Genomic DNA, 25,192 nt, shown 5'->3' with positions numbered 1-25,192 from the left:
TAACACATTTAGGAATACAAAGCTTAGACCCAGTCCTTCTTTAACTTTTTTTTTAATTGATTTGAGATGGTCAGCCTGTGAGTTAAGGGACTATAGCAAATTCATGACTTGGAGTTTATTTTAAGAGTGTTCTCTGTTTTATTTAGAAATAGCTGAGTGGAGTTAACAGGCAACAGTCCAGATTACCTTACATGGATAGCTGGTTTTCAAAACATCAGAAATCCTTAGAATTGACATGACAAACATTTCAGCATTAATGTTCATTTTCATTAGAGACCTGTCTGCTCCGGACAGCTTCCTATATTGAATTCTAAGAAGAAATTGAGCATCCTTGGAGTTACTCCAGTTGTGGTGAGACAGCCACTAGGCAAGAATTGCCACTTTCCTTCTACAGACAAATTACTGTCCAGAAAAGGACACACTTGCAGAATAGTCGACTGATTATATCTGCCTAGACAGAGTAATCAGCCCTTAATAATTCTGCAGCACTAAGGTCTGTCAGATGATCCTGGGCCAGAAGGCAGAACAGATGCTCCAACGTTTTGAAGTAGAGCGAGTGTCCAGGTGTTCAGAGGTCTCTATAAATTGGCTAAGTTTTAGAAACTATGATTTGTGCTTCCCACAATTATAGTCAACTCAGTCATTCTGGATTTCTGATGGGGTTGAAAACATATAGCTAAGAGAAAAGATTTGAGTGGCTGGTCATCAGTTGACATTCATCCTAAAGCCAGGTTCAGAACTAAATGTTTTAGTTAGAATAGATGACAGAGGAGCTGGTTAGTCAACAAAAGGATGGACTGGGTATTAGGACTATCCTGTACCTCACTGGTACAAATTGGCATAATTATGCTCTAATTGTATTTTGAGAGAAAAGTTTCATTTTAACAGGAAGGGTGATGTGTAGGAGGAGCTAAGGTAGGAGGAGTACTGAGAGGAAGAAAAGGAGTAAGAAGAGGAGAAGAAGAAGGATAGGAGAAGCTAGGTGATGAAAGAGAGAAAGAGGGGGGAGACAGGGAGGCAGATATTCATGTATCTCCACCAGTCAAAGATAGTTGTTATATCTAGGTTGGTCAGTGGGTTACACCTCTGATTGAACAATTCCAAACTTATAAAGCTTATGATTAACATTATTTTAAAAAAATGTATAAATGCAAAAAGGAAAAGGGGGCATGGGATAGGGGTATTTTAAGGTGGGGGGGATGGGGATAGGGGATGCCATCTGAAGTGTAAATAAAATATCTAATAAAAAAAGATAATCTAAGTATTTAATAAATAACAAACATATTTAAAAAAAAGAAAATCAACAGAAGCGTATCTTTTTCCAGAAATTGAAAAAAAGCTATATGTTTTGAAACATGTATTTTTACTTCATATGTAGAAAAATTAATAAAACACATTTTAACTAAATGAAATTAAAGGCCAATAGCAGAATGAATCTGATAGCTTAAGGTTAAATTACCCTCAGAAATAAGAAACAATGTGGTTTGATTTGAAAAAAAAAAAAAAGAAAAAAGAAAAAAATTTATTGGTAATTTTATTTATTGACATTTTAAATGTTATCTCTCTTCCCAGATTTTCTTCAACAACCCCCCCTATCACTTCCCACCTCTCCCTGACTCTGTGAGGGTGCTCCCCCATCTGCCCATCCATTCCTACCTCAGTGTCCTAGCATTCCCCTACCCTGGGTCATTGAGCCTCCATAGGAACTAGGGGCTCTCCTTTCAGTGATGCCTGATAAGGCAAGCCTCTACTACATATTCAACTGGAGCCATGGTTGCCCCCATGTATACTTTTTGGTTGGTGGTTTAGTCCCTAGGAGGTTTGGGCTGTCTAGATGGTTAATAATGTTCTTCCTGTGGGGTTGTAAATGCTTTCAGCTCCTTCAGTTCTTGCCCTAACTTCTCCATTGGGGTTCCCACGCTCAGTCCAATGGTTGGCTACATGCATCTGCATCTGTATGGGTAAGGCTCTGGCAGAGTCTCTCAGGGGATAGCTATATTAGGCTCCTGTTAGCAAGTGCTTCTTGGCATCAGGAATAGTGTCTGGGTTTGGGGTCTGCAGATGGGATGGATCCCTAGGTGGGGCAGTCTCTGGATAGTCTTTCTTTCAGTCTGCTCTACTCTTTGTTCCTGTGCTTCTTTTAGACAGGAGGAATTCTGAATTAATACTTTTGAAGTGATTAGGTAGCCCTATCCCTCAACCAGGGGCTTAGCCAATCCACTGGATATGGACTCTACAGGTTCTATCCCCACTTTATTGAATATTTCAGCTAATGTCCTCCCTGTTGAGTCCTGAGAAACCCTTCAATCCCAGGCATTTGGTACTTTCTAGTGGCTATCCCCAGTTCCCCCTACCTCAACCCCTTCCAAATTCCTGACCCTTTATACTTATGCCCCATCTCCTCCAGTATCTGAACTGGTCTTCATTTTTCCCTCCCCCTTCTCTTTGCCTCCCTGATTCCTCTCTCCCTCTACTTCCCAAGATTACTTTCTTCCCCCTTCTGAGTAGAACTATAGCATCCACACTTTGGTGTGGTCATCTTTCTTCTTGGGTTTCATATGGTCTGTGAGTATTCCAACCTTCTTGTTGGCTGATATCCACTTCTCAGTGAGTACATACCATGTGTGTTTTTGTGTGACTGGATTACCTCACAGAGGATGATATTTTCAAGTTCCACCCATTTGCCTAAGAATTTCATGAAGTCATGGTTTTTAATAGCTAAGTAGTATTCCATTGCGTAAATGTACCACAGTTTCTGTATCCATTCCTCTGGTGAAGGACATCTGGGTTGTTTTCAGCTTCTGGCTGTTATAAATAAGGCTGCTGTAAACATAGTGGAGCATGTGTCCTTGTTATACATTGGAGCATCTTTTGGGTTTATGCCTAGGAGTGGTAGAGATGGATCTTCAGGTAAAACTATGTCCAATGTTCTGAAGAACCACCAGACTGATTTCCAGAGTGGTTGTACCAGCTTGCAGTTCCACCAACAATGGAGTGTTCCTCTTTCTCCACATCCTTGCCAGCGACTGCTATTACCTGAGTTTTTGATATTAGATTCTGATTGGTGTAAAGTGGAATCTCAGGAGTGTTTCTCTGATGACTAAGGATGTTGAACATTTTTTAAAGTGGTTCTCAGGCATTCAATATTTCTCAGTCAAGAATTCTTTAACTCTGTACCATGTTTTTTGATACAGTTATTTTGTTCTCTGTAGTTTAACCTCTTGAGTTCTTTGTATATTTTAGATGTGAGCCCTTTATCAGATGTATGGTTGGTAAAGATCTTTTCTCAAATCTGTAGGTTGCCATTTTGTCCTATTGACACTGTCCTTTGTCTTACAGAAGCTTTTCAATTTTATGAGGTCCCATTTATCAATTCTTAATCTTAGAGCATAAGCCATAGTTATCATGTTCAGGAAATTTTGCCCTCTGAGTATTCCATGCCAATGTGTGTAAGGTTCTTTCTCACTTTCTCTTCTATTAGATTCAGTGTATCTGGTGTATCTGGCTTTATGTGAAGGTTCTTGATCCACTTTGACTTGAGCTTTGTACAAGGAGATATGAGTGGATCAATTTGCATTCTTCTATATGCTGACCTCCAGTTGAACCAGTGCCATTTGTTGAAAAATGCTGTCTTTTTTCACTGGACAGTTGTGGCTCATTTATCAAAGATCAAGTGACCATAGGTGTGTGGGTTCATTTCTGGGTCTTCAATTCTATTTCATTGATCTTCCTGCCTGTCTCTGTACCAATACAGTTTTTATCACTATTGCTCTATATGATAGCTTGAGGTCAGGGATGGTGATTCCCCTAGAAGTTTTTTTATTGTTGAGGATATTTTTTTGCTATCCTGGGTTTTTGTTATTTCTAACAAATTTAGGAATTGTTCTTTCTATCTCTGTGAAGAACTGAGTTGAAATTTTGATGGCTATTACATTGAATCTATAGATTGCTTTTGGTAAGATGGCCATTTTTACTATGTTAATTTTGCTGATCTATAAACATGAGAAATATTTCCATCTTCTGTGATTTTCTTTAATTTCTTTATTCAGAGACTTGAAGTTCTTGTCATATTGATCTTTCACTTGTTTGGTTAGTCTCACACCAAGGTGTTATATATTATTTGTGACTATTGTAAATGATGTCATTTTCCTAATTTCTTTCTTAGTCCATTTATCCTTTGAATAGAGGAAGGTTACTGATTTGTTTGAGTTAATTTTATATACAGCCACTTTGCTGAAGTTATTTATCAACTGTAGAAGTTCTCTCATTGATTTTTTTTTGGGGGGGATCACTTATGTACACTATCATATCATATGCAAATAGTGCTATCTTACTTACTCCTTTCCAATTTGTATCTTTTTAAATCTTCTTTTGTTGCCAAATTTTCTGGCTACAACTTCAATATGTTGAAGAGATAAGGGTAGAGTGGACATCCTTGTCTTGTGCCTGATTTTAGTGAGATTACTTCACATTTCTCTCCATTGCATTTGTGGTTTGCTATTGGCTTTTATTATATTTAAGTATGGACCTTGAATTCCTGATCTCTCCAATACTTTTAGCATAAAGGAGTGTTGTATTTTGTCAAAGGCTTTTTCAATATTTAATGAGATGATCATGTGTTCCCCCCCCCCCTTAGAGTGTGTTTATATAGTGGATTACACAGATAGATTTCCTTACATTGAACAATCCCTGTATCCCTGTGATGAAGCCTATTTGATCATGGTGAATGATCATCTTGATGTGTTCTTGGATTCGGTTTACAAGAACGTTATTGAGTATTTTTGCATCAATATTCATGAATTAAATTGGTCTGAAGTTGTCCTACTTTGTTGGGTTTCTGTGTGGTTTAGGTCTCAGTGTAACTATAGCTTCATAAAATGTATTGGGTAGTGTTTCTTCTGTTTCTATTTTATGAAATAATTTGAGAAGTATTCATATTAGGTCTTCTTTGAAGGTCTGATAGAATTCTGCACTAAAACCATCTGTTTCTGGGGAGTTTTTGTTGAGAGACTTTTAATGAATATTTCTTTAGGGGTTATGGGACATTTTACATGGTTTATCTGATCTTGGTTTAACTGTGGTGCGTGATATCTGTCTAGAAAATCATCTATTTCATTTAGATTTTCCAGGTTTTTTTCCCAGTATAGGCTTTTGTAGTAGGTTCTTATAAGTTTTAGAATTTCTGCAGTTTCTGCTGTTATGTCTCCCTTTTCATTTCTGATTTTGTTAAGTACTATCTCTGTCCCCTCTGGTTAGTCTGGATAAGGTTTATCTATCTTGTTGATTTTCTCAAAGAACCAGCTCTTGGTTTTGTTGATTCTTTATATAGTTCTCTTTGTTTCTCATTGGTTAATTTCAGCCCTGAGTTTGAGTATTTTCTGTCACCTACTCCTCTTGGGTATATTTGCTTCGTTTTTTTCTAGAGCTTTCATATGAGCTGTTAAGCTGCTAGCGTGTGCTTTCTCCAATTTCTTTGTGGAAGCACTCAGAACTATGAGTTTCCCTTTTGCCATTGCTTTTATTGTATCCTATAAGTTTGGGTATGTTGTGCATTCATTTTCATTAAATTCTAAAAAGTCTTTAATTTTTTTATTTTTTCCTTGACCAAGTTGAGTTGATAGTTGTTCAGCTTCCATTTGTATTTGGATTTTCTGTTGTTTTTGTTGTTATTGAATACCAGACTTACCCTGTGGTGATCTGGGAATGTATGGGATCATTTCAATCTTCTCATATTGAATGAGGCTTGTTTAGTGTTGGATTATATGACTAATTTTGGAGAAAGTACTTTGAGGTACTAAGAAGAAAGTATACTTTTTTTGTTTTAGTGTGAAACGTTCTGTAGATATCTGTCTATTTGGTTCATAACTTCTGTTAGTTTTACTGCGTCTCTGTTTAGCTTCTGTTTCCATGATCAGTTTTTTGGTGAGAGTAGGGTATTAAAGTCTCCTACTGTTATTGTGTGATGTTCAATGTATGCTTTAAGGTTCATTAATGTTTCTTTTACAAATGTGGTTGCCCTTGAATTTGGGGTATAAATTCCAGAACTGAGAGTTCTTCTTGGTAGATTTTTCCTTTGATGAGTATGTAGTATTCGTCCCCATCTTTTTTGACAAATTTTGCATGAAAGTCTATTTTATTGGATACTCAAATTGCTACTCCAGCTTGTTTCATGGGACCAATTGCTCAGATTTTTTTTTTTAAACTTTGACTCTGAGGAAGTGTCTGTCATTGTCACTAAGGTGCATTTTCTGTATGCAGCAAATTGCAGGGTCCTGTTTACATATCCAGTTTTTTAGGCTGTGTCCTTTTATTGGGAATTTAGTCCATTGATATTAAGAGATATTAAAAACCAGTGATTGTTGCTTCCTGTTATTTTTATTGTTGGAGGTGGAATTATGCTTGTGTGGTTCTCTTAGGTTTGTTGTGAAATCAGTTTCTTGCTTTTTTTTGGTTGTAGTTTCTCTCCTTGTGTTGGAGTTCTCCATCTACTACTCTTTGTAGAGCTGGATTCATGAAGAGATACTGTATAAATTTGGTTTTGTCATGAAATATCTTAGTTTCTCCATCTTTAGTAAATGAGAGTTTTGCTGGGTATAATAGCTTGAGCTGGTGTTTGTGTTCTTTTAGTATCTGTATGACATCTGTTCAGGATCTTCTGGCTTTTATAGTCTGGTGAAAAGCCTGGTGTAATTCTGATAGATCTGCCTTTATATGTTACTTGACCTTTTCCCTTACTGCTTTTAGTATTGTGTCTTTGTTTTATACATTTGGTGTTTTGATTATTATGTCACAGGAGGAATTTCTTTTCTGGTCCAGTTTATTTGGAGTTCTGTAGGCTTCTGATATTTTCATGGACATCTCTTTCTTTAGGTTAGGAAAGTTTTCTTCTATAATTTTGTTCAAGATATTTACTAGCACTTTGAGTTGGGAATTTTTGCTTTTTTCTATACTTATTATCTTTAGGTTTGGTCTTCTCATTGTGTCCTGGATTTTTGGGATGTTTTGGGTTAAGAGTTTTTTGCATTTTGCATTTTCCTTGACTTTTGTGCCAATATTTTCTTTATTATCTACTATCCCTGAGATTGTCTCTTCTATCTTTTGTATTCGTTGGTGATGCTTGCATTTGTGACTCCTGATCTTTTTCCTAGGTTTTCTATCTCCAGAGTTGTCTTCCTTTGTGATTTCTTTATTGTTTCTATTTCCTTTTTTAGATTTTTTTTTTTGTTTTGTTCAATTCCTTTACATGTTTATTTGGGTTTTTCTGTATTCTTTAAGGGATTTTTGTGTTTCCATTTTAAGAGCTTCTACCTCATTACTTTTTTCTCCTGTATTTCTTTAAGGGAGTTATTTATTTCCTTCTTAAAGTCCTCCACCTTCATCATAAGTTGTGATTTTAAATTAGAATACTGTTTTTCTGGTTTGTTGGGGGTATCCAGGGCTTGCTGTGGTGAAAGAACTGTGTTATGATAATGCCAAGTAGCCTTGGTTTCTATTGCTTATGTTTTTGCACTTGCCTCTCACAATCTGGTTATCTCTGGTGTTAGCTGGTTTTGCTGTCTCTGACTGGAGCTTGTCCCTCCTGTGAGCCTGTGAGTCTGTGATATTAGGTGTGTCAACACTCCTGGGGGACCAGCTCTCTCCTGATGGAATTTGAGTCCGGAGAGCTCTGGCACAGGGTCAGCTTTGGGAGCATATGTAAACCAGAAGGATCCTGTCCCAGTCTGCTCTGCTGTTATGTGTCCTATTGGCTTTGCTTGGGTTCCACTTGGGTCAGGTATTGGAACAGTACTGGTGGTCTCACCTGTGATCTTAGGTATGTCAGCATTACTGGGAAACTAGCTCCCTCTGGGCAGGATTCGGGTCTAGAAATGCTATTTTTATTTAAGCCTTTGATGTTAATGAACTTCATCGACATGGCGAAGCCAAAGCCTCGCATTAATTACAGTTTTTCTTTCTCTGGTTTCACAATGGCTTGTATGTGTTTCAGAATCACTTTCAAACAAGTACCCTTTTGTAAACTTTGCACATAAGGAATTACATTTACAATTATTTTTGAGAACAAAGTGATACCGACAAGTAATATGTTGGAGGTGACAAGTAACAAATGCACAAGAAAGTGAGTCAGATTTGTTGTATCTTCATAGCTGTACATGTAATAAATTACAGTCAGTGGAAGAATAAAACTGAGTAGCAATTACACTTTAAAACTTTGCACATTTGACTCATTTGGTAAGTGTTTTGTTAGATCATTAAAAGGTGGTAAAAAAGTAACAACTAAAAATCAAATACTATACAGCTCTCAAAAGCTTACTCACATTAGAATACATGCTGTGCTTTAAAAATTTAAGAAATAAATCTAAAGCTCTCATAAATAAATTTTACATTAATATTCATTTTATAGAAACACTAAAAATCATTGTAAACAGAAGTATAACTTTTAGCACAATGGTGTGTCACTGGTAGCTAGGGAGAAAAGACAGAGCAAGAAACAAAGGCAGGGACTATGCAGGAGGAGGACACATCAGAGTGCAGATCGGGGAATTATAAGTCACAAGAAAAGCCAGTGAATGAGACATTTTTCTAACCTGATAATAATCAAATGCAAAGCATGAATGTGGTTATATTTATGCTTTGGAGATGTGAAAGAGAAGACATAAGTACATGGCAGAGAAGACCACAGTTCCTTCAACTGATACAAATATAAGTGAAGCAGAGAGCTCTCCAGAGGGATGCAAACATAAGAGGAAAAAAATAGAAAAGAGGGCATAGGTACATATATAACACAAAGTAGGGTCATAGGTTAAAAGCAAAGCAGGTTAAAAGGAATGCTTCTGGTCAGAATGTAAGAGAGTGCATAGAATGTCACATAGAGCCAAGTTCAGGAAAACTTTGAAAGTCAGCCTTATAATAACCCTGAATTTAGATAAATGTTTACAAAAATAAATTGTGGTGATTTTATTTCATAGACAAAAATGTGCATTGGAGTTCTGTGTCACTGAATTAAATTTTCATTTTGTTATTTATTTATTCTTCCTTCTACAGAGGAGTAATATTTTTATGATTTAATTAAACTCAAACAGTGCTACTATGAATTCTTGATAGGGTAATAAAAACAAGTTGGATTTTTAATTTTTCCAATATAAATACTTATAAGTACTAATGGGGTTAAACTTCTATTGAGTTAACAACATAGCTAACATATTCCTGAATGCTAAAATATAATATAAAGCAATGTGAAAAGTCATTTACTAATTCATTTTCTTTAAGTCATAATTACATAGCAATTACTCAAGATTTCATAAAAACTATTTTCTTTGGGAATTTGTACTCAGATTTAAGAACTGATGGATTACTATGAAGCAGCTAGTTTTTAAATGTATTTTAAAATGGAGAAACTGCAATATAGCCCCACCCCGCCCCCAGCTCTTAGCATGTTATTTTAGTCAAACACAATTGTAGTTCATATAAGATTAAGACTCAGACCAGAATTAGTTGAACATAATTTTCTGGAGTAATGCCTTTCAATGAAAATCTGTTTATATACCCTTAAAGTAAAAGTTCTTGAGTATCACAGGGATATTTCAAAGTAAGCAAAGAACATTTGTGTTCATTGGTCTGACATTTTCTTCACATTGTGTCTTAGTGCTACTGATATAGTTAGAGATGTCTTATATAGGAGGGTTCTTGAGTTTACCTTTGCTTCAATCTGTTTCGTATCTGGATTCTGAAACAAAAATTTGATTTTGCTTTTGCCGTCATCTGATGAGCCTTTAAGCTGAGAAAATTTATACCTCCAAAGTACAGCCTAAACGGAGATAGAAAGCAAACACATAAGTCAAAATAGTAAATGTCTGCATTCACGTCAAGAAATTATGTAGTTTAAATATAAAAGCTAATCTAATTTAGTAGTGTGTCCCAATAACTACATGTAAATTAAAATGTAATCATCAATGGCTATCTTTTAAAGTTCAATGCATCCTTTAACATATACAGCTGGTGCCACCAATGTTTCTCAATACTATAGCTTGTTTAATCAGATTCTTCAATGAGATAGTACTATTTCATCCCCAACAAAGTGAAAAATGTCCCTGGTGCATTATCATTGTCTTATATTGTTCTTACGACAATAAGATTAGTAAAAGTTTCAAGGGTACACCTATGAGTATATAGCAAGAAGTGAGTAAACATTCATTTGTAACGAAGTATATATATGAAGAATACAATCAATATTTTTATATAATTCTGATTATTTTTCTAATAACTATCTACTTCACTTTAACTGAAAAACTAATCCCACAAGGGGATCTAGGGGAATACTTTTACATTTTTGGTGAGAATGGACACAAGAACAGCCACTATGGTGCTTCCGTGAGGAAATGGGAATCAATCTACTTCAATATTTAGCTATACTACTATTGGGCATATACCCAAAGAATATTTCATTCTACCACAAGAACAACTACTCAAACATATTCATTAATGCTCTATTCATAATAGCTAGAAACTACAAACAACCAAATGTCCTCAACAAAAGAGTGGGTAATGAACATGTGGCAAATTTATACACTGGAGTAAATTCATTACTCAGCTCTTAAAAAAAGAACAGCATACAATTTGCAGGCAAATGATTAGAACTACAGAAAATTATGTTTAGTAGAGCAACCAGAGCTTATGCTACGTATTCACATGTGTGTGAACATTCGCTATTACTACAATCTGTTGATCCAAAGAGGTTAGTCACTGAGGAAAAGAATGAGATGTGTGGGAGATCCATATATCTCCATTAGAGGGTGGAATACAATAGCTATGGGGCCAAGGGTGGATCAGGAATGAGAGGATCATGTGGGGCATGGGAGGGGAGATGGGGCTGAGTGAGGGAATACAGGTAGAGACAGTTAGAAAGGCATTTGATGGGCAGTAGAGCATCCTACTGCAGTAAAAAATTCTTAACATGTATGAATGTGATCCTAATGAAGTCTTCAAATAGTGAGGGAGTAAAAGCTTCAATTGGCCGTCTCTTGTTGCCAAAGCTTTCAGTCTGGGATTGGGTTAGATCCAATTGAGTTGTTGGCCAAAGTGGTCTTATTGAAATTCCCCCCAAACCCATACTCTTCCCAAGACAGTAGATTATATTCACAAACTGTCTATCCTATCGACCAAGGTCTCATTGCTAAAACAATATCTACAAAACTCATTGAACACAAAAAAGTAGAGCTGGTGCCTACATAGAACCTTCTCCTGTGTTCTTCTTATCAAGTAGAAGGAATGTGTGAGCTAGAATGAATAAAGGATACCAGAAGAACAAGACACTCTAAATTCTCTGAGAGAAGCTCAAATAAACTCAGACACTGAAGCAAGAATCAGAGGGCCTACACATGTCTGTCCCAGCTCCTCTGTGTATATATTATAGCTTTCAGTTTAGTACTTTTACAGTATTCCTGCACGTGTGAGTGAGTGTGTCTCTGAGTCATGTGTGCCTTCTCCTGTGGCTTTTTTCCTTATGTTGGTTTATCTTGTTCAAGACAAATGTGTTTTGTTTTATCTTATTATATTCCATTTTGTTAAAAAATACTATTGAGACAAAAAATTATTAGCTAACCATTAAAAAAGAAAGAGATAATCATCCAAAAATCAATCAGCAAGTGATTACTTACTGCTAAAAAGAAAATTTTCTGACAAGTACTGCTCGAATATCTCAGATTTCTCTTACAGCATAAAGACCAATTAAATGTTTTATGCATGCAATGGATGAGATAAATTTTCTGCAACATATATGTATTGGCCATGGTGGCCTACATGGATAATGCCTTTTGTGGCTTCTTCCCTGTTAGTATGTGTGGCTATCAATAATTGCCCAATGCATACAAAATTGGGTACTAAATCTGTGCATACATATGCTTTGCTTTCTGACATTCTTCACATTAAACTTTTTTTTTTTTTTTCCCCACAAGACGGGGGAGCGGGAGCACTAAGAGACGCGCGCCCTCTGAGGGCGGGCGCCTTAAGGGCCGAGCCACCGGCAGTTCGCTCATTCTTCACATTAAAAAGGAGACTTATAGGTGCCTGTGTAAAAACGCTGTGAGATTACTGTTAAGTATGGATGAAGTAGAGTACAGAATGTTCTTCCTATAAGTTGTCCTTCTAGAAAGAATTGCCGAAACTATGAGAAGTCAATGTACTTAAAATCAAGACAATGAAGGGAGTGCTGTGACATATAAAATTATCTCTATAAGAAAGTCAAAGGCCTAGAAAGAATATTCTTGGTTCTTTTCACGTTATCAAAAATGATAAGACATACACCAGTTGTATTCCATTACTGTACTTATATTTGCTTTAGCTAACTCTAAACATCACCTCGTGTTTGGCTTGCTTTAGTAAAAAAAAAAAAAAAAAAAAATTAGAAATGCCTTGTTTGTGGTTTTTTTTTTTTTTGTTGTTTTGTTTTGTTTTGTTTAGACAGGGTTTCTCTGTATAGCCCTGGCTGTCCTAGAACTCACTCTGTAGACCAAGCTGGCCTTGAACTCAGAAATCCTCCTGCCTCTGCCTCCCAAGTGCTGGGATTAAAGGCATGCGCCACCACTGCCCAGCACAGAAGTGCCTTGTTTCACCACACTCGAGGAAAGAGAGAGAAAGAGAGAGAAAGAGAGAGAGAGAGAGAGAGAGAGAGAGAGAGAGAGAGAGAGAGAGAACTAATCCAGGAGATCAAATTATAATGAAGCAGAATTCTAATCCCCAGTGACATTTTGCTTGCCTTAAACATGAATTACTGTATAATCATATTTTTAAAATAAAAACAGATTCGTAAATAAGTATTTCTTCCAGTTCATCTCCATCAAACAATGTGCTCCTTTTCACAGTTCTTGTATAAGACCTTTAACCTGTCAGAACGTTAACTCTTCTGGAGACACAGTGTCTCAAATCACCGACCAGTAACCCTCCAGCAGCATACAGTCCAAAGCAGTATTTTCAAAAATTAGCAGCATTAGAAGAGTCTGGAGGGCTTGATTAATTAATTTGCTGGATTCCAATGTTAAATTTGATATAATGGTTCTAGAGTTGACCCTGAGATTATGTATCTAACAAATTCACAAATACTTATATTGAAGCTTGCTGGAGTTTACCTAATACTCCAGCTGCTTAAAAAGAAAAAAATACTAGCACACACAAGATTATTTGTAATTGTTCAATTTATATTGTATAGGTAGCTGAAGTTAAATTTCAAAGCATGTGTAAAAACATGATCCAGACAGCTGTACATAAACAGAAAAGCACATGTGTAATCACAGGTTTCTGAGCTGGAACATGAAAGTACATGTAAAAAATGATCATACACACCTGAGCATGGGCATAAAAGAATGGGTGTAGTAGCATGATAATAGGCACCTGGGCATGAACACAAAAGCACATGTGTCATGTGATCATAGGCACCTGAGCTGGAATTCAGAAGTCTGTGTAAAAGATGATCATAGGCATCTGGGGTGCTTGAATATGAAAGCATCTGTGTAGCATGATCATGGACATCAAAGTTTAAACTCAATGCAGCCTGCAGCCTACTCATGAAAAAGTTCAAGAATTCCCATAGCACTTGTTTAGTGAGTGCTTGACTTGAAACACTACCAAAGTAGACTCTTTCTCACACATCATGAGTTTCTATTTCTCCCCAGAAGATTCTTAGAAATAAAAATATGTAGGAACAGTTACACTTAGCAAATTTTAACTTACGACTTACTGACCTTAAGTGATGCTATACCACTACATATGTTCAATATATGCTTACTTTAAAGAGAGAACTGGAGTAAAGATCAGTGACATGACTCAGAATACAGGTATTCAGACTGTAGAAAGAACAATGAGTATTCCACTGTGTGCAGAGGAACCAAACTATGATGCTTTGTACTTCGAAATTTTAAATGAGTCTTGGACACCTAATTTCATTAGTTTATAATGTGTCTATCAGAATGTTGTCCTGCACTACATAGAGGAACATCTTTTAACACTACAGTTTATCCAGACATTTACCTTGTTTTGTACCTTCAAGAAGAGCTGAGGAGATGTGTAGTATGTTTGTATGTCTACATCATGGTTGTGGATAGGCATGCATGTGTACTTGTTAGTGCACGAGTGTACAGATGCATCTCAAGTTCTGAAGTGCCCTCTCATATCTTCCTCTATTTCTCCCAACTTTATATACAGCGTCTCTCTCATCTGAACCTAACTTATAACAAATTCTTGCTAGTCTAAATGCCAGCTACTTCTGTGGATTCCATGTCTGTATCTCTGTGTCCTGGGATTATAGGTAGTCCTCGATTGTTGTCCATGCTAGCTATATGTGGGTCTCAGGAATGAGAGAACGTGCTGTCATTCTTACGAGACATCTCACTATCCCCCGACTAGAATTTGTTCAGTGTGTTATCATGGTTATATGCATTCAAGATATTGTTGAAATTACATAATGGCTCTACATTTCTTGTCATTGGCCCCATTTAAGATACAGTGGGTAGGATATAGCATGTGTGTTTACTAAGCCAGTTATGTGATTTAAATAAACAGATGTTTATAAAATTTAAATATAAAATTATGTAATAATTTTATAGCATTGTTTTTAAGTTCCCCAATCCTATATGTTTATCACTATATTAAAATATTCACATAATAACAAAAGCAATCATTTTCATTCTTATGAGTAAGTGGCCTATATAGAAAACTTAATTTGTAAATCATATTTTATATGTTTATATGTTTACTTCTTATTATTTTAATTTGATTTTAATATTATCATTACAATCTATATTTAATCTTCATTTTCTTCTAGTGTAGCAAATATGTATCATAAAATTTATACTGTTTAGTATAAAATTCATATCATTATGAATATGCACATGTTATGTATTCATAACCAGCATCTCTTCACACTGTTCCATCATCTTCAGAAGAAGCCTCCTGATAATCCCATGATCTTTCACCCTACTTTCTACCCCGTATATTTTTAGCCCTGTATATTTTTAAAATATCTCTTCTTTTGTCTCTAGTCTATGTCATTTATCATTATGCTTTAAAACTTGCTCATATATTACATATACCAGAATTTCATTCCTTTTTTTTAATATATAGGACCTCACTATGTAGTTTGGACTGACCTTGATATCTCTAGGAGGAGTTTGAAGGAGGCATGTTCAAAGCATATTTTTAAAAAGTCAAATAAAAGAAAGTAATAAAAAGTTAAAACTTACATCTGCTACCCCTTTTATATTTTAAGTTGTCAAGTTTTGAGAGCTATTATTAAGGCAGCAACAAAAATGGGGAAATTCCAAAGCAATTTCACTAAAATCATCAACAGAACAAGGCTGCTCACTATCTTTCATATCTATTAAATATAATACTTTCACATTTTGCTATAGCAATAAGAGAGCTAAAGAAGATGAAGGGGATGAAAATTGGAAAGGAAGAAGTCAAATATATATATATGTATATATATGTTTTATTTATATATGTATATATATATTTATATATATACATATAAATATATATGTATATATATATATTTATATATATACATATAAATATATATGTATATATATTTATATATATACATATAAATATATATGTGTATATATATATATATATATATATATATATATATATGCAGATGATAGGATTGTATACATATGTGACCTTAAAGTTCCACTGAGACACTTAACACTCTCAGCAAAGTAGCAAGATTAAAATGACACAAAAAATCAGTAACCCTTCTATATACAAATGACAAATGGACTGAGAAATTAGGGTAACAACACTTTTCACAATAGTCTCAAATAATACATAACATATCTTGGTGTAATTCTAGCCAAGTAAGTAAAAGACTTCTATAGTAAAAAATATGTTGAAGAAAGAAATTGAAGAAGATATCAGAAGATGGAAAAACTTCTGTGATCAACAGGATTAATATTTAAAAAGAAATGACCATCTTACAAAAAATTCTACCAAGGCAATGCAGTCCCCTTGAAAATTTCAATACAATTCAATGAGATTTCAATTCTTTACAAATATTGAAAAGATAAGGAAACTGAAAAAGAATCCATGGAAAGATAAAATCAGTCCTGAATAAAAGAACTGCAGGAGTTATCATCCCTATTAATTTCAAGTTGTACTACAGAGTAATACAAACAACATAGTATTGATACAAAAATGAAGATGTTGACTAATAGAATCAACTTGAAGACCAGATATCATTAAATACATCAATGAACACCAGAATTTTGGTAAAAAAGTCAAAAATACACAGTTGGTGTTTGCTTAAAAAATGAAAATAGACACATACTTATTACATGGCACAAAACTCATTTCCAAATGGATCAAAGAACTCAACATAAAGCCAGATACATTGAACATTTAAGAAGAGAAAATAAGGAATAGCCTTGAGAACATTGGCACAAGAAAAAACTTTCTGTTTTTTCTTTAAACACTGTTTAACAAGCAGCAAAATCAATGTTTAATAAACATGATGTGAAGGAAAATCTTCTGAACAGTAAAAGACATGCTTATTTGGACAAAGCAGTAGCCTACAAAGTGAAAAAATAGAGGGTTAATATTCAACATATAGAAAGGATTCAAGACACTAGATATCAATAAAATAAATAATCCAATAAAAATAAAGTACAGATTTAAATGGAAAATTCGTCAAAGAGAAAATTCAAATGACTGAGAAATATTTAAACAAGTATTCAATACCATTAGCCATCGATCTCCTTTGAGATCCATTTGATAACTGTCAGAATAACTAAGATCAATAACACAAGTAATACTAGGCTGGTGAGGATATAGAGTAAGGCAAACACTCATCCATTGTTGTTGTGAGTGCAAACTGACACCTTTAACATGGAAGTCAATGTGACAGTTCCTCAAGAATACAGGAATTGATTTATCTCAAAATATAGCTATATCATTCTCAGTCATATACCCAAAGGTTTCTTTATAGTATTCAGGAACTGGAACAAGCCTAGATGCTCTGCAAAAAATAAATTGGTAAAGAAAATGTGGTGTATTAGCACAATGTATCATTATCCAGCGATTAAAACTAATGAAATTGGGCTGGAGAGATGGCTCACTGGTTAAGAGCACTACTGATTCTTTCAAACGTTCTTTATTTAATTCTGAATCATCTATAGTGGGATCTGATGATACCCTCTTCTGACACGCACGCATACATGTAAATAGAGCACTCATATACATGAAATACACAAATAAATAAATCTTTAAAAAATAATAATGAAATCTGCTGAAAAATCAATGGAAGTAGAAAAAGTAATTCTGGTTGAGGTATTTTAGACCCAGAAATACAGATATGGAGTATTAATTTATGTGTGCATGTTAGCTTTTATGTCAATAAGCAAGCTACAATCTGTAGAGCCACAGAGATGTAACTGCACTTGGGCTACTTTCTGGGTTCTTTTTATTTCCACATTTTTTTCATCCTTTTTCCACCCTTACAAACCCTAACACTAGATAGGAGAGAAAAAGGATTGAAGGAAAGTGGTGATACTAAGTGATAGATTAGATTCTGCTGATTAGGGACATCAATTTCTTTTGGATAAGTTTGATCTTCACCATCAGAATATATAATTTCTTCTTCTTTGTGTATGCCCACTTAACAAACAGGAACCAACAGCAACTGACCAAAAACCAAATAACCCCCATGCCTCTGGGGCCCTAGCATATCTATACCTTCTAAAGAGTTCCCAGAATTCCAAATATCACACAATCACAGAAACTATCACTCAGGATGTTATTTCCTAGTTCCATCCATTTGCCTGCAAAACTCAGGATGTCCTTGTTCTTAATATTTGTGTAGTATTCCATTGTGTAAATGAACCACATTTTCTGTATCCATTCTTCTGTTGTGGGACATCTTGGTTGTTTCCAGCTTCTGGCTATCACAAACAAGGTCACTCTAAATATAGTGGAATATGTATCCCTGTAGCCTGGTGGGGCATCTTTTGGGTATATGCCCAACAGTGGTATGGCTGGATCTTCCTGTAGATCTATTTACAATTTTCTGAGGAATCTCCTGATTGATTTCCACAGTGATTGTACCAGTCTGCAATCCCACCAGCAATGGAGGAGTGTTCATTTTTCTCTACATCCTCGCCAACATGTGTTGTCACCTGACATTTTGATCTTAGCCATTGATTTGTGTAAGGTCAAATGATTTGATTCTCATTTCCCTAATCACTAAGGACTTTGACCATTTCCTTAGGTGCTTCTCCTCCATTTGAGATTCCTATGTTGTGAATTCTCAGTTTAGTTCTATACCCCGTTTTTTGATTGGGTTATATGATTTTTTAGTGGTCAGTTTCTTGTGTTCTTTATATATTTTGGATATTAGCCCTCTGTCGGATGTGGAGTTAGTGAAGCTATTTTTAGAGTCTGTAGGTTTCTGATTAATCCTATTGACAATGTCCTTTGCTTTATAAATGGTTTCATGAGGTTCCATATAAGTATGGATGCCTCACACCCACTTGGCAGTGAGAAGAAAGCAGTCACAGGAAGAAGGAGGGACAGACATGGGTGGAAAAGGGGACAGGAAGAAGAGGGGAACATGATTAGGTATTGGGAGGGGGAAAAGAACTGAAGCCATAAGGGCCAGCAGAAAGAATGGAAACAGGCAACCTCTTGAGGCAAGAGGTAGGAAGACCCTACAGATTCTATCAGAAACCTGGGAGGTGAGATTCTCTCATGACTCAAAGGGACCTTAGATAAAATGTCCTACAGTTGGGAGAGGGAACTTGAGAGCCCACCTCCAGCTGAAAGATAGGATATCAAGTGAGAAAGGGGTTGCCATCCCACAATCAAAAACTGTGACCCATAATTGTTCCTATCTGAAAGAACTGCAGGGACAAAAATGGAGAAGAGACTAAGGAAAATCAGGTCTAGTGACAGGTCGAAAATGGGATCCAGCTCATGGGGAGGCTACAAGGCCTGACACTATTAATGAGGCTAAGGAATGCTCACAGAAAATGACCTATCATGACTGCCCTCAGAAAGACCCAACAGTTGAAAGAATTCAGATGCAGATATTTACCTCCAACTAATGTACAGAAGCTTCTGACCGCTGTGGCTATATTAGGGAAAAACTGGAAGAAGCTAAGGAGAAGGGCTACCCTATAGGAGGATCAGCAGTCTTGATTAACCTGGATCCCGGAGATCTCTCAGACACTGGATCACCAACGAGGCAGCATACACCAGCTGATATGAGGCCCCCAACACATACAGTAGAGGACTGCTGAGTTTGGTTTCAGTCAAAGAAAATGCACCTAACCCTGAAGAGACTGGAGGCCCCAGGGAGTTGAGATGTCTATTGGGGTAGGTGAGGGGTGGGAGGAGATATCGGATGTGGAACAGACAGAAGGACTGGGAGAGGAATAAAATATGGAGTGTAAACAAAAAAGATTAAATAAAAATGTCTGGATTTAGAAACAGGATTAAATGTTTGATGTGACTTAAATACACAAGAAAGAATCCAAGGAGAACCATAGAACACAGTGTCACCATTTAAGCATAATAAAAGTTTATAGTAATAATATAGCATAGTATAAATGTAAAGAGTAATCCATGATGCTTGATGGGAAAGTGACAGACATAATCAACCATAATATGGACCATAATCTGTTCACACTTGAAGAAAATGTAATAAAATAAGCATGAAAAATAATTGTTTATCTAAGAATGATAGAAGTTGTTACTTTGCATTTGCAAATAGATGAACATTCTAAATAACATGGGCTCATATGCTAGCTGAAGTATTTTAAGTATATTTTGAGGACTATATTCATCATACCTTGTCTACCCCACAGACACCTTCCATGTCCACATCTCAATTACTGACTTTTTCTTCTTTAATTTTTATTATACACTTGTGTTATGTATACAAACAATTTATGCATATATACATATGTTTGTGTTTACATGAATTATACATTTAGACACACATATATGTATATAAAACCTATTTAGTCCTATTAGTCTTGCTTATGTGTGTGTGTTTGTATATATACATAGATAGATAGATAGATAGATAGATAGATAGATAGATAGATGACAGATAGGTAGATAGATACATAGATGGATGGATAGATAGATAAATAGACAGACAGATAGATAGATATGATACAAATGCAGATGCAGATACAGATACAGAACTGACTTTCTGAAATTTGATAATCTATTCATAATTTTGTTCATGGCGAAAACACTTCACTTTCTCCCAGCAGCCATTACCATCCCCACCCCACCCCACACCTAGTACAGAGGAATTTTAACCCAACAACATACTTGTTTTTGCAAGGTATTACATTGAAATATCTCCTAGCAAAATATCTATTTGATTTAGCAGGAATGCAGACATGTCATGCACCTTTAATCTCCCTAGCTGCAATGCACACAGACCTTTATTACACATCTTTAATCCCAAGCAATGATGTCTAATTGAGGGGAAGACAAGGTGACAAACCAAAAAAAGATTTGACAGAATGGATCAGAAATAGAATATCCCCAATTCCCATGAGTCGAGGAAAAAGAGCTGATGGGGTTTGCAACCCCATAGGAAGAACAACAATATCAACAGACCAGATCACCCAGAGCTCCCAGGGACTAAACCACCAACCAAAGAATACACATGGAGGGACCCATAATTTCAGCTGCATATGTAGAAGAGGGCCTTATCTGGCATCAATGGGAGGGGAGGCCCTTAGTCCTGTGAATGCTTGATGCCTCAGAATTAGGAAAATGCTAGGGCAATGAGGCAGGAGTAGGTGGATGGGTGAGGGAGCACCCTCATAAAAGCAGGAGGGAGGGATATGGGATAAGGAGTTTGTGGAGGGAAAACTGGGATGGGGAATAAGATTTAAAATGTAAATAAATAAAATAACAAATAAAAAAGAGAGAGGAGGGGAGAGAGACACAGAGACAGAGACACAGACACAGAGACAAACACGGAGAGACAGATACAGAGAAAGACAGAGACAAAAAGCCAAACAGAAGCAGTTTTATCAAAACAGTATTACAGAGACAGGTTGCAGGTGAAGACAGAATGAGCCAGAGAATAAGAAACCAAAAGACCGGAACAGATTGCCAGAGTTAGTTTTAGGCCAAACAGAGCAATTCAGTCAGAAGCCAAGAGAAGCCAGATTTAATCAGTTATCATGGAGATGAGTTTGGAACAGAAAAGTTGAACTGCACCAGCCAGCCAGAGTTCAGAAAAATCATGAAAGGTTGATTTTATTTAGCAGTAAGCCTCTGAGAGGACAATTACATCCAGTGAATAAAAGTTGCCTTTATAGCCTAGAGTTGTATTCTTGTGGAATTTTCCCTATTCACATATTTCAACTGGATATTTCTATCATACTAATTTTTAATCAACCTTATTTTGAAGATTTTATACATGCATTTTCCTTGCCAAGTCTAGGGACACTAAACAAAATGCAGCAGACATCCTGGTTCTCTGGCTTTTAACAATCATTCTGCCTACTCTTCAAGTTTTCACAAGCCTTAGGTGTTATAATTCAAATTTATCAATTGGGATCCAGTACTCAAAGTCAATTACTCTTCACATTTTGACTAGTTGAGGTATTTTTTTTCTTTCATCTTCAGATACTATGAGTGCTAGTCTTCAGAAAACAAAATGCTTACAGGTCAATTCCTACTGGATTTCTCTAAGTCCTATGTCCAGAGTTTTCAGGGTCTTCATCAGTAGGGTCTTACCTTTGAGTTCTAGTAGGTAACCAAGGCCATGACAATAGCTTATGTTGCTTCATGAGTCTCTTAGAATTCTTTGATTAGCAGCTTTTGTGGAGGTTGTTCATACCCTGAAGACTTTGTTGTTGTCATTAGAGAATACATGGCTCATGAAGGAATTACCATCATATATAAAACATAATCTATATACATGTTCACACACACACACACACACACACACACACACACACACACACACGCACACTGTATGTCTTTTAAATAAGCTTATAAAATAAATGCTTCATTGTAGCCTTTTCAAACATCCTTATTATTTTTCTCCCCTCCCTATTGTCCTATATTCCCCTTCTTCTCCTTTCACTAATTAAGATCTTCCTATGTTTCCCATTATCTCCTTAGTAGTAACTGCCATATACTCCCCCCCTCCCCATGTCTAGGATCCCTTCTCCCTACTCCATACTATGGTCCACTTCATTGGTTCTTCAGGTCATACACATGCATTGAAAGAACCAAAGCTAGGTTCCTCAAATAGGTGAGAAAATGTGCATTCATTTCTGGCGTCAGAATACCACACTTTGTGTATTTTTCATTTCCATCAATTTACCAATAAATGTCATGACTTCAGAGTAGATATGTACCGTAGTTTCATTATACATTCATCAGGTGAATGTTAGTTAGGTGGTTATTATTTTCAAGCTATTGTTAATAAGCCATTTGTGAACATGAGTGAGCAGGTATCTGTTTAGTAAGCTATGTAGTCCTTTGGGTTCATGTTCAAGAATGATAGTACTCAGTCATATAATAGACTTGTCCTTAGCTTTCTGAGAGTTTTACACAATTTTTCTTAAATTGGGTGCACCAAATTGCAATTTCAGCAATAATAAATGAGACCTTATCAGTTGTTTTCTTAATCTTATTCATTCTGATTAGGGTTAGATAAAACCTCAGAGTAATTTTATTCTGTATTTTTCAAATTTTTATCCATAATATATACTTTTCAAAATATTTTTTAGCCATTCTTTTTGTTACTTTGATAATTTTACTCAGGTCCATAACATATTTTTAATTTGGTTGTTTTTTTCCTTTGCCGTGTTTTCTTAGTCTTATACTTTCTGGATATTAATCCACTTTCTGATGTATAGATGGCAAGCATTCTCTCCAACTCTGTGGGCTGCTTTCTTTCTTAACATTAGATTGTTTCATTTGCTGTACATAAGCTTTTTAGTTTCATGAGAACCCATCATTCAATTGTTTCCATTGATTCCTGAGTGAATATTGTCCTAATCAGAAAGTCCTTTCCTGAATATACATCTTCTAGAGAACTGACAATGTTTTCTTCCAGCTGTGTGTGTGTGTGTGTGTATATATATATATATATATATATATATATATATATATATATATATATTCGAAGTTCTAGTCAGAGCAGTAACACAAAAAAAGGACAATGAAGGGATACAAACAGGAAAAAAAACCTCAAACTATCCTTATTTGCAGATGATATGGCATTCTAAATAAAACATACCAAAACTTCTACTAGAAAACTGATATTATATATATAAATAAAAATTTTCAAAAATGTCAAGAGAAATGACAAATTTCAAAATTAGTATTTTTCTGCATGTTTAATAATAAACATGCTGAATAAGATATCATAGAAATACTTATTCACAATAGCCTCAAAAATATCTAGCACTAACCCTAAACAAAGAGATAAAATACCTTTATAATAAAAAATGTGTGAAGTTTTAAGATCAATATCTTTTCTTAAGTTAGTACTTCAGATTCAATATAATCTTATACAGCAATTAATGCATGTGTGACTTTAGATTAAATACAAATTTGTGTGAAGAAATTGAGGGGCATGATGAACACTGTGTGCTTTCATGCTGAAGACAAATTACTAAATATGTCAGAACAACATAGATCATAAATACTCATTAAACACTCCAGTGAGCATGTGGGAAACATCCTGTAGTCTATCCTTGAGCTTCTCAATAGCATTGCCTTGGTGAAGGATGTGAATAAGAATGATATCGTTCTGAGACTTTGTATACCCCAACATGGATGCTATAATTGGAAACATTATTCTTCATACTTTATATCTAATAAGAAGTAAATTCTACCTTCCATTCTCTATTGCTATATTTATGGCTATTATATCTTTTATCTTCATTTGGTTTTTGTTTTCTGTAATGATTTCCTTAATCAAATGATCAGCTAACCACAGATTGATAATTATCATAACTGAGTTTCCATTGTGAATAATTTCTTTTTTGCTTAGCATTGGGATCTTCTCAGAGCAAGATACCAAACCAGAAATCAATGTCCTCAGACACAGAGCTCTGTGTTGTCATTTCTTCATAAGAATTCTGATGCTATTCTAAGCTTCTTTTCGTACATGGGAAGTAGTCAAAATAGTTCCTGCACACTATTTATTTGAATAAATACATCATTAGGATTGGGCCAATGTTAGAAATATCCGATAATGTACAATACTGCAGTAGAAAGAATGAAAGAATACCTAGATAAATATTTTTTTCTTACATTTTAAAAAAGATTTTTCTTGAAATCACACACATATAAGAAATGTTGTGTGGAATGAATATGTTGTATTTATATGTATTTAGAAATATATATTTCTAATATAATTATAATATACATTATTGTAAAATAATAAATATGACTATTGGATTAAAGAAGTAGAGACCATGAATTTGAGATGGAGTAAGGATGAGACAAGGTAATGGAAGAAAAGGGAATGATGTAATTATGGTTAAACGTCTCTATAGATTCTATAACCACAAAATTTGAGATTGTGCCTACGTTGAATAGACACAGAATTTTATGTAATTGTTGCTTTCACAGCATAACATGATGGCACACACAGCATTTATATATTATACCAGATGTTGAATAAGATCAAGAGATAATTTGAAGGATGATGTTTTATGCCATATGCAAATATAATATCAATTCATAGAAGTGATGGAAAATCTGAAAATTCATCTAAGAAGTAACGACAATTCCATATAGATACCAAGGAATGTTGTTTATATTTTCATGTGCATTTAATTATATTGTCACTAATAGTAGAGCACCAAGTATATACAAAAGTTTTATACCTAAACAATAGTAAAGGATGAAAGTGGAAAGTACAAATACACTAGATTTAGATGAGGATATAATTTTTTTCACTGCTTTCTTTACATGGTATTATATTTATCCAGATATTTTCCTTATGAAGTAATTTTGCATTTTTAACTATGCTTTAGTCTACAGAAAGAAATTCTACTTTATAATTCTTCCAAGATTTACTGTATACTACTGTTATAGAAGTTGAAAGAATTCTAGCCCACCTGAGTATGAAAAACATGGCTCTGGCAGGACTTGTCTTTCTCCACCATTTCCTTTGCTTTGCTAGAAAACATCAGATTTCATTTCA

The 25,192-nt window shown here is 35.2% G+C and overlaps 1 protein-coding gene across 2 annotated transcripts in view; it reads right to left on the bottom strand.

Moving 5' to 3' along the window:
- The window catches only part of Sntg1 (syntrophin gamma 1), a 728,479-nt gene that overhangs the window by 16,646 nt on the left and 686,641 nt on the right, over positions 1 to 25,192 (bottom strand). For both annotated transcript variants that reach the window (XM_076924411.1, XM_076924412.1), the window contains exon 18: positions 9,695 to 9,805. In XM_076924411.1, the coding sequence (XP_076780526.1) occupies positions 9,695 to 9,805 (111 nt within the window). The remainder of the gene's footprint in view (positions 1 to 9,694; positions 9,806 to 25,192) is intronic.

This window comes from Arvicanthis niloticus, chromosome 25 (assembly GCF_011762505.2).
Source record: "Arvicanthis niloticus isolate mArvNil1 chromosome 25, mArvNil1.pat.X, whole genome shotgun sequence".
NCBI classification, from domain to species: Eukaryota; Metazoa; Chordata; class Mammalia; order Rodentia; family Muridae; genus Arvicanthis; species Arvicanthis niloticus.
Note: the sequence above shows the minus strand (reverse complement) of the source record. Positions and strands in the feature narration are given on the sequence as shown.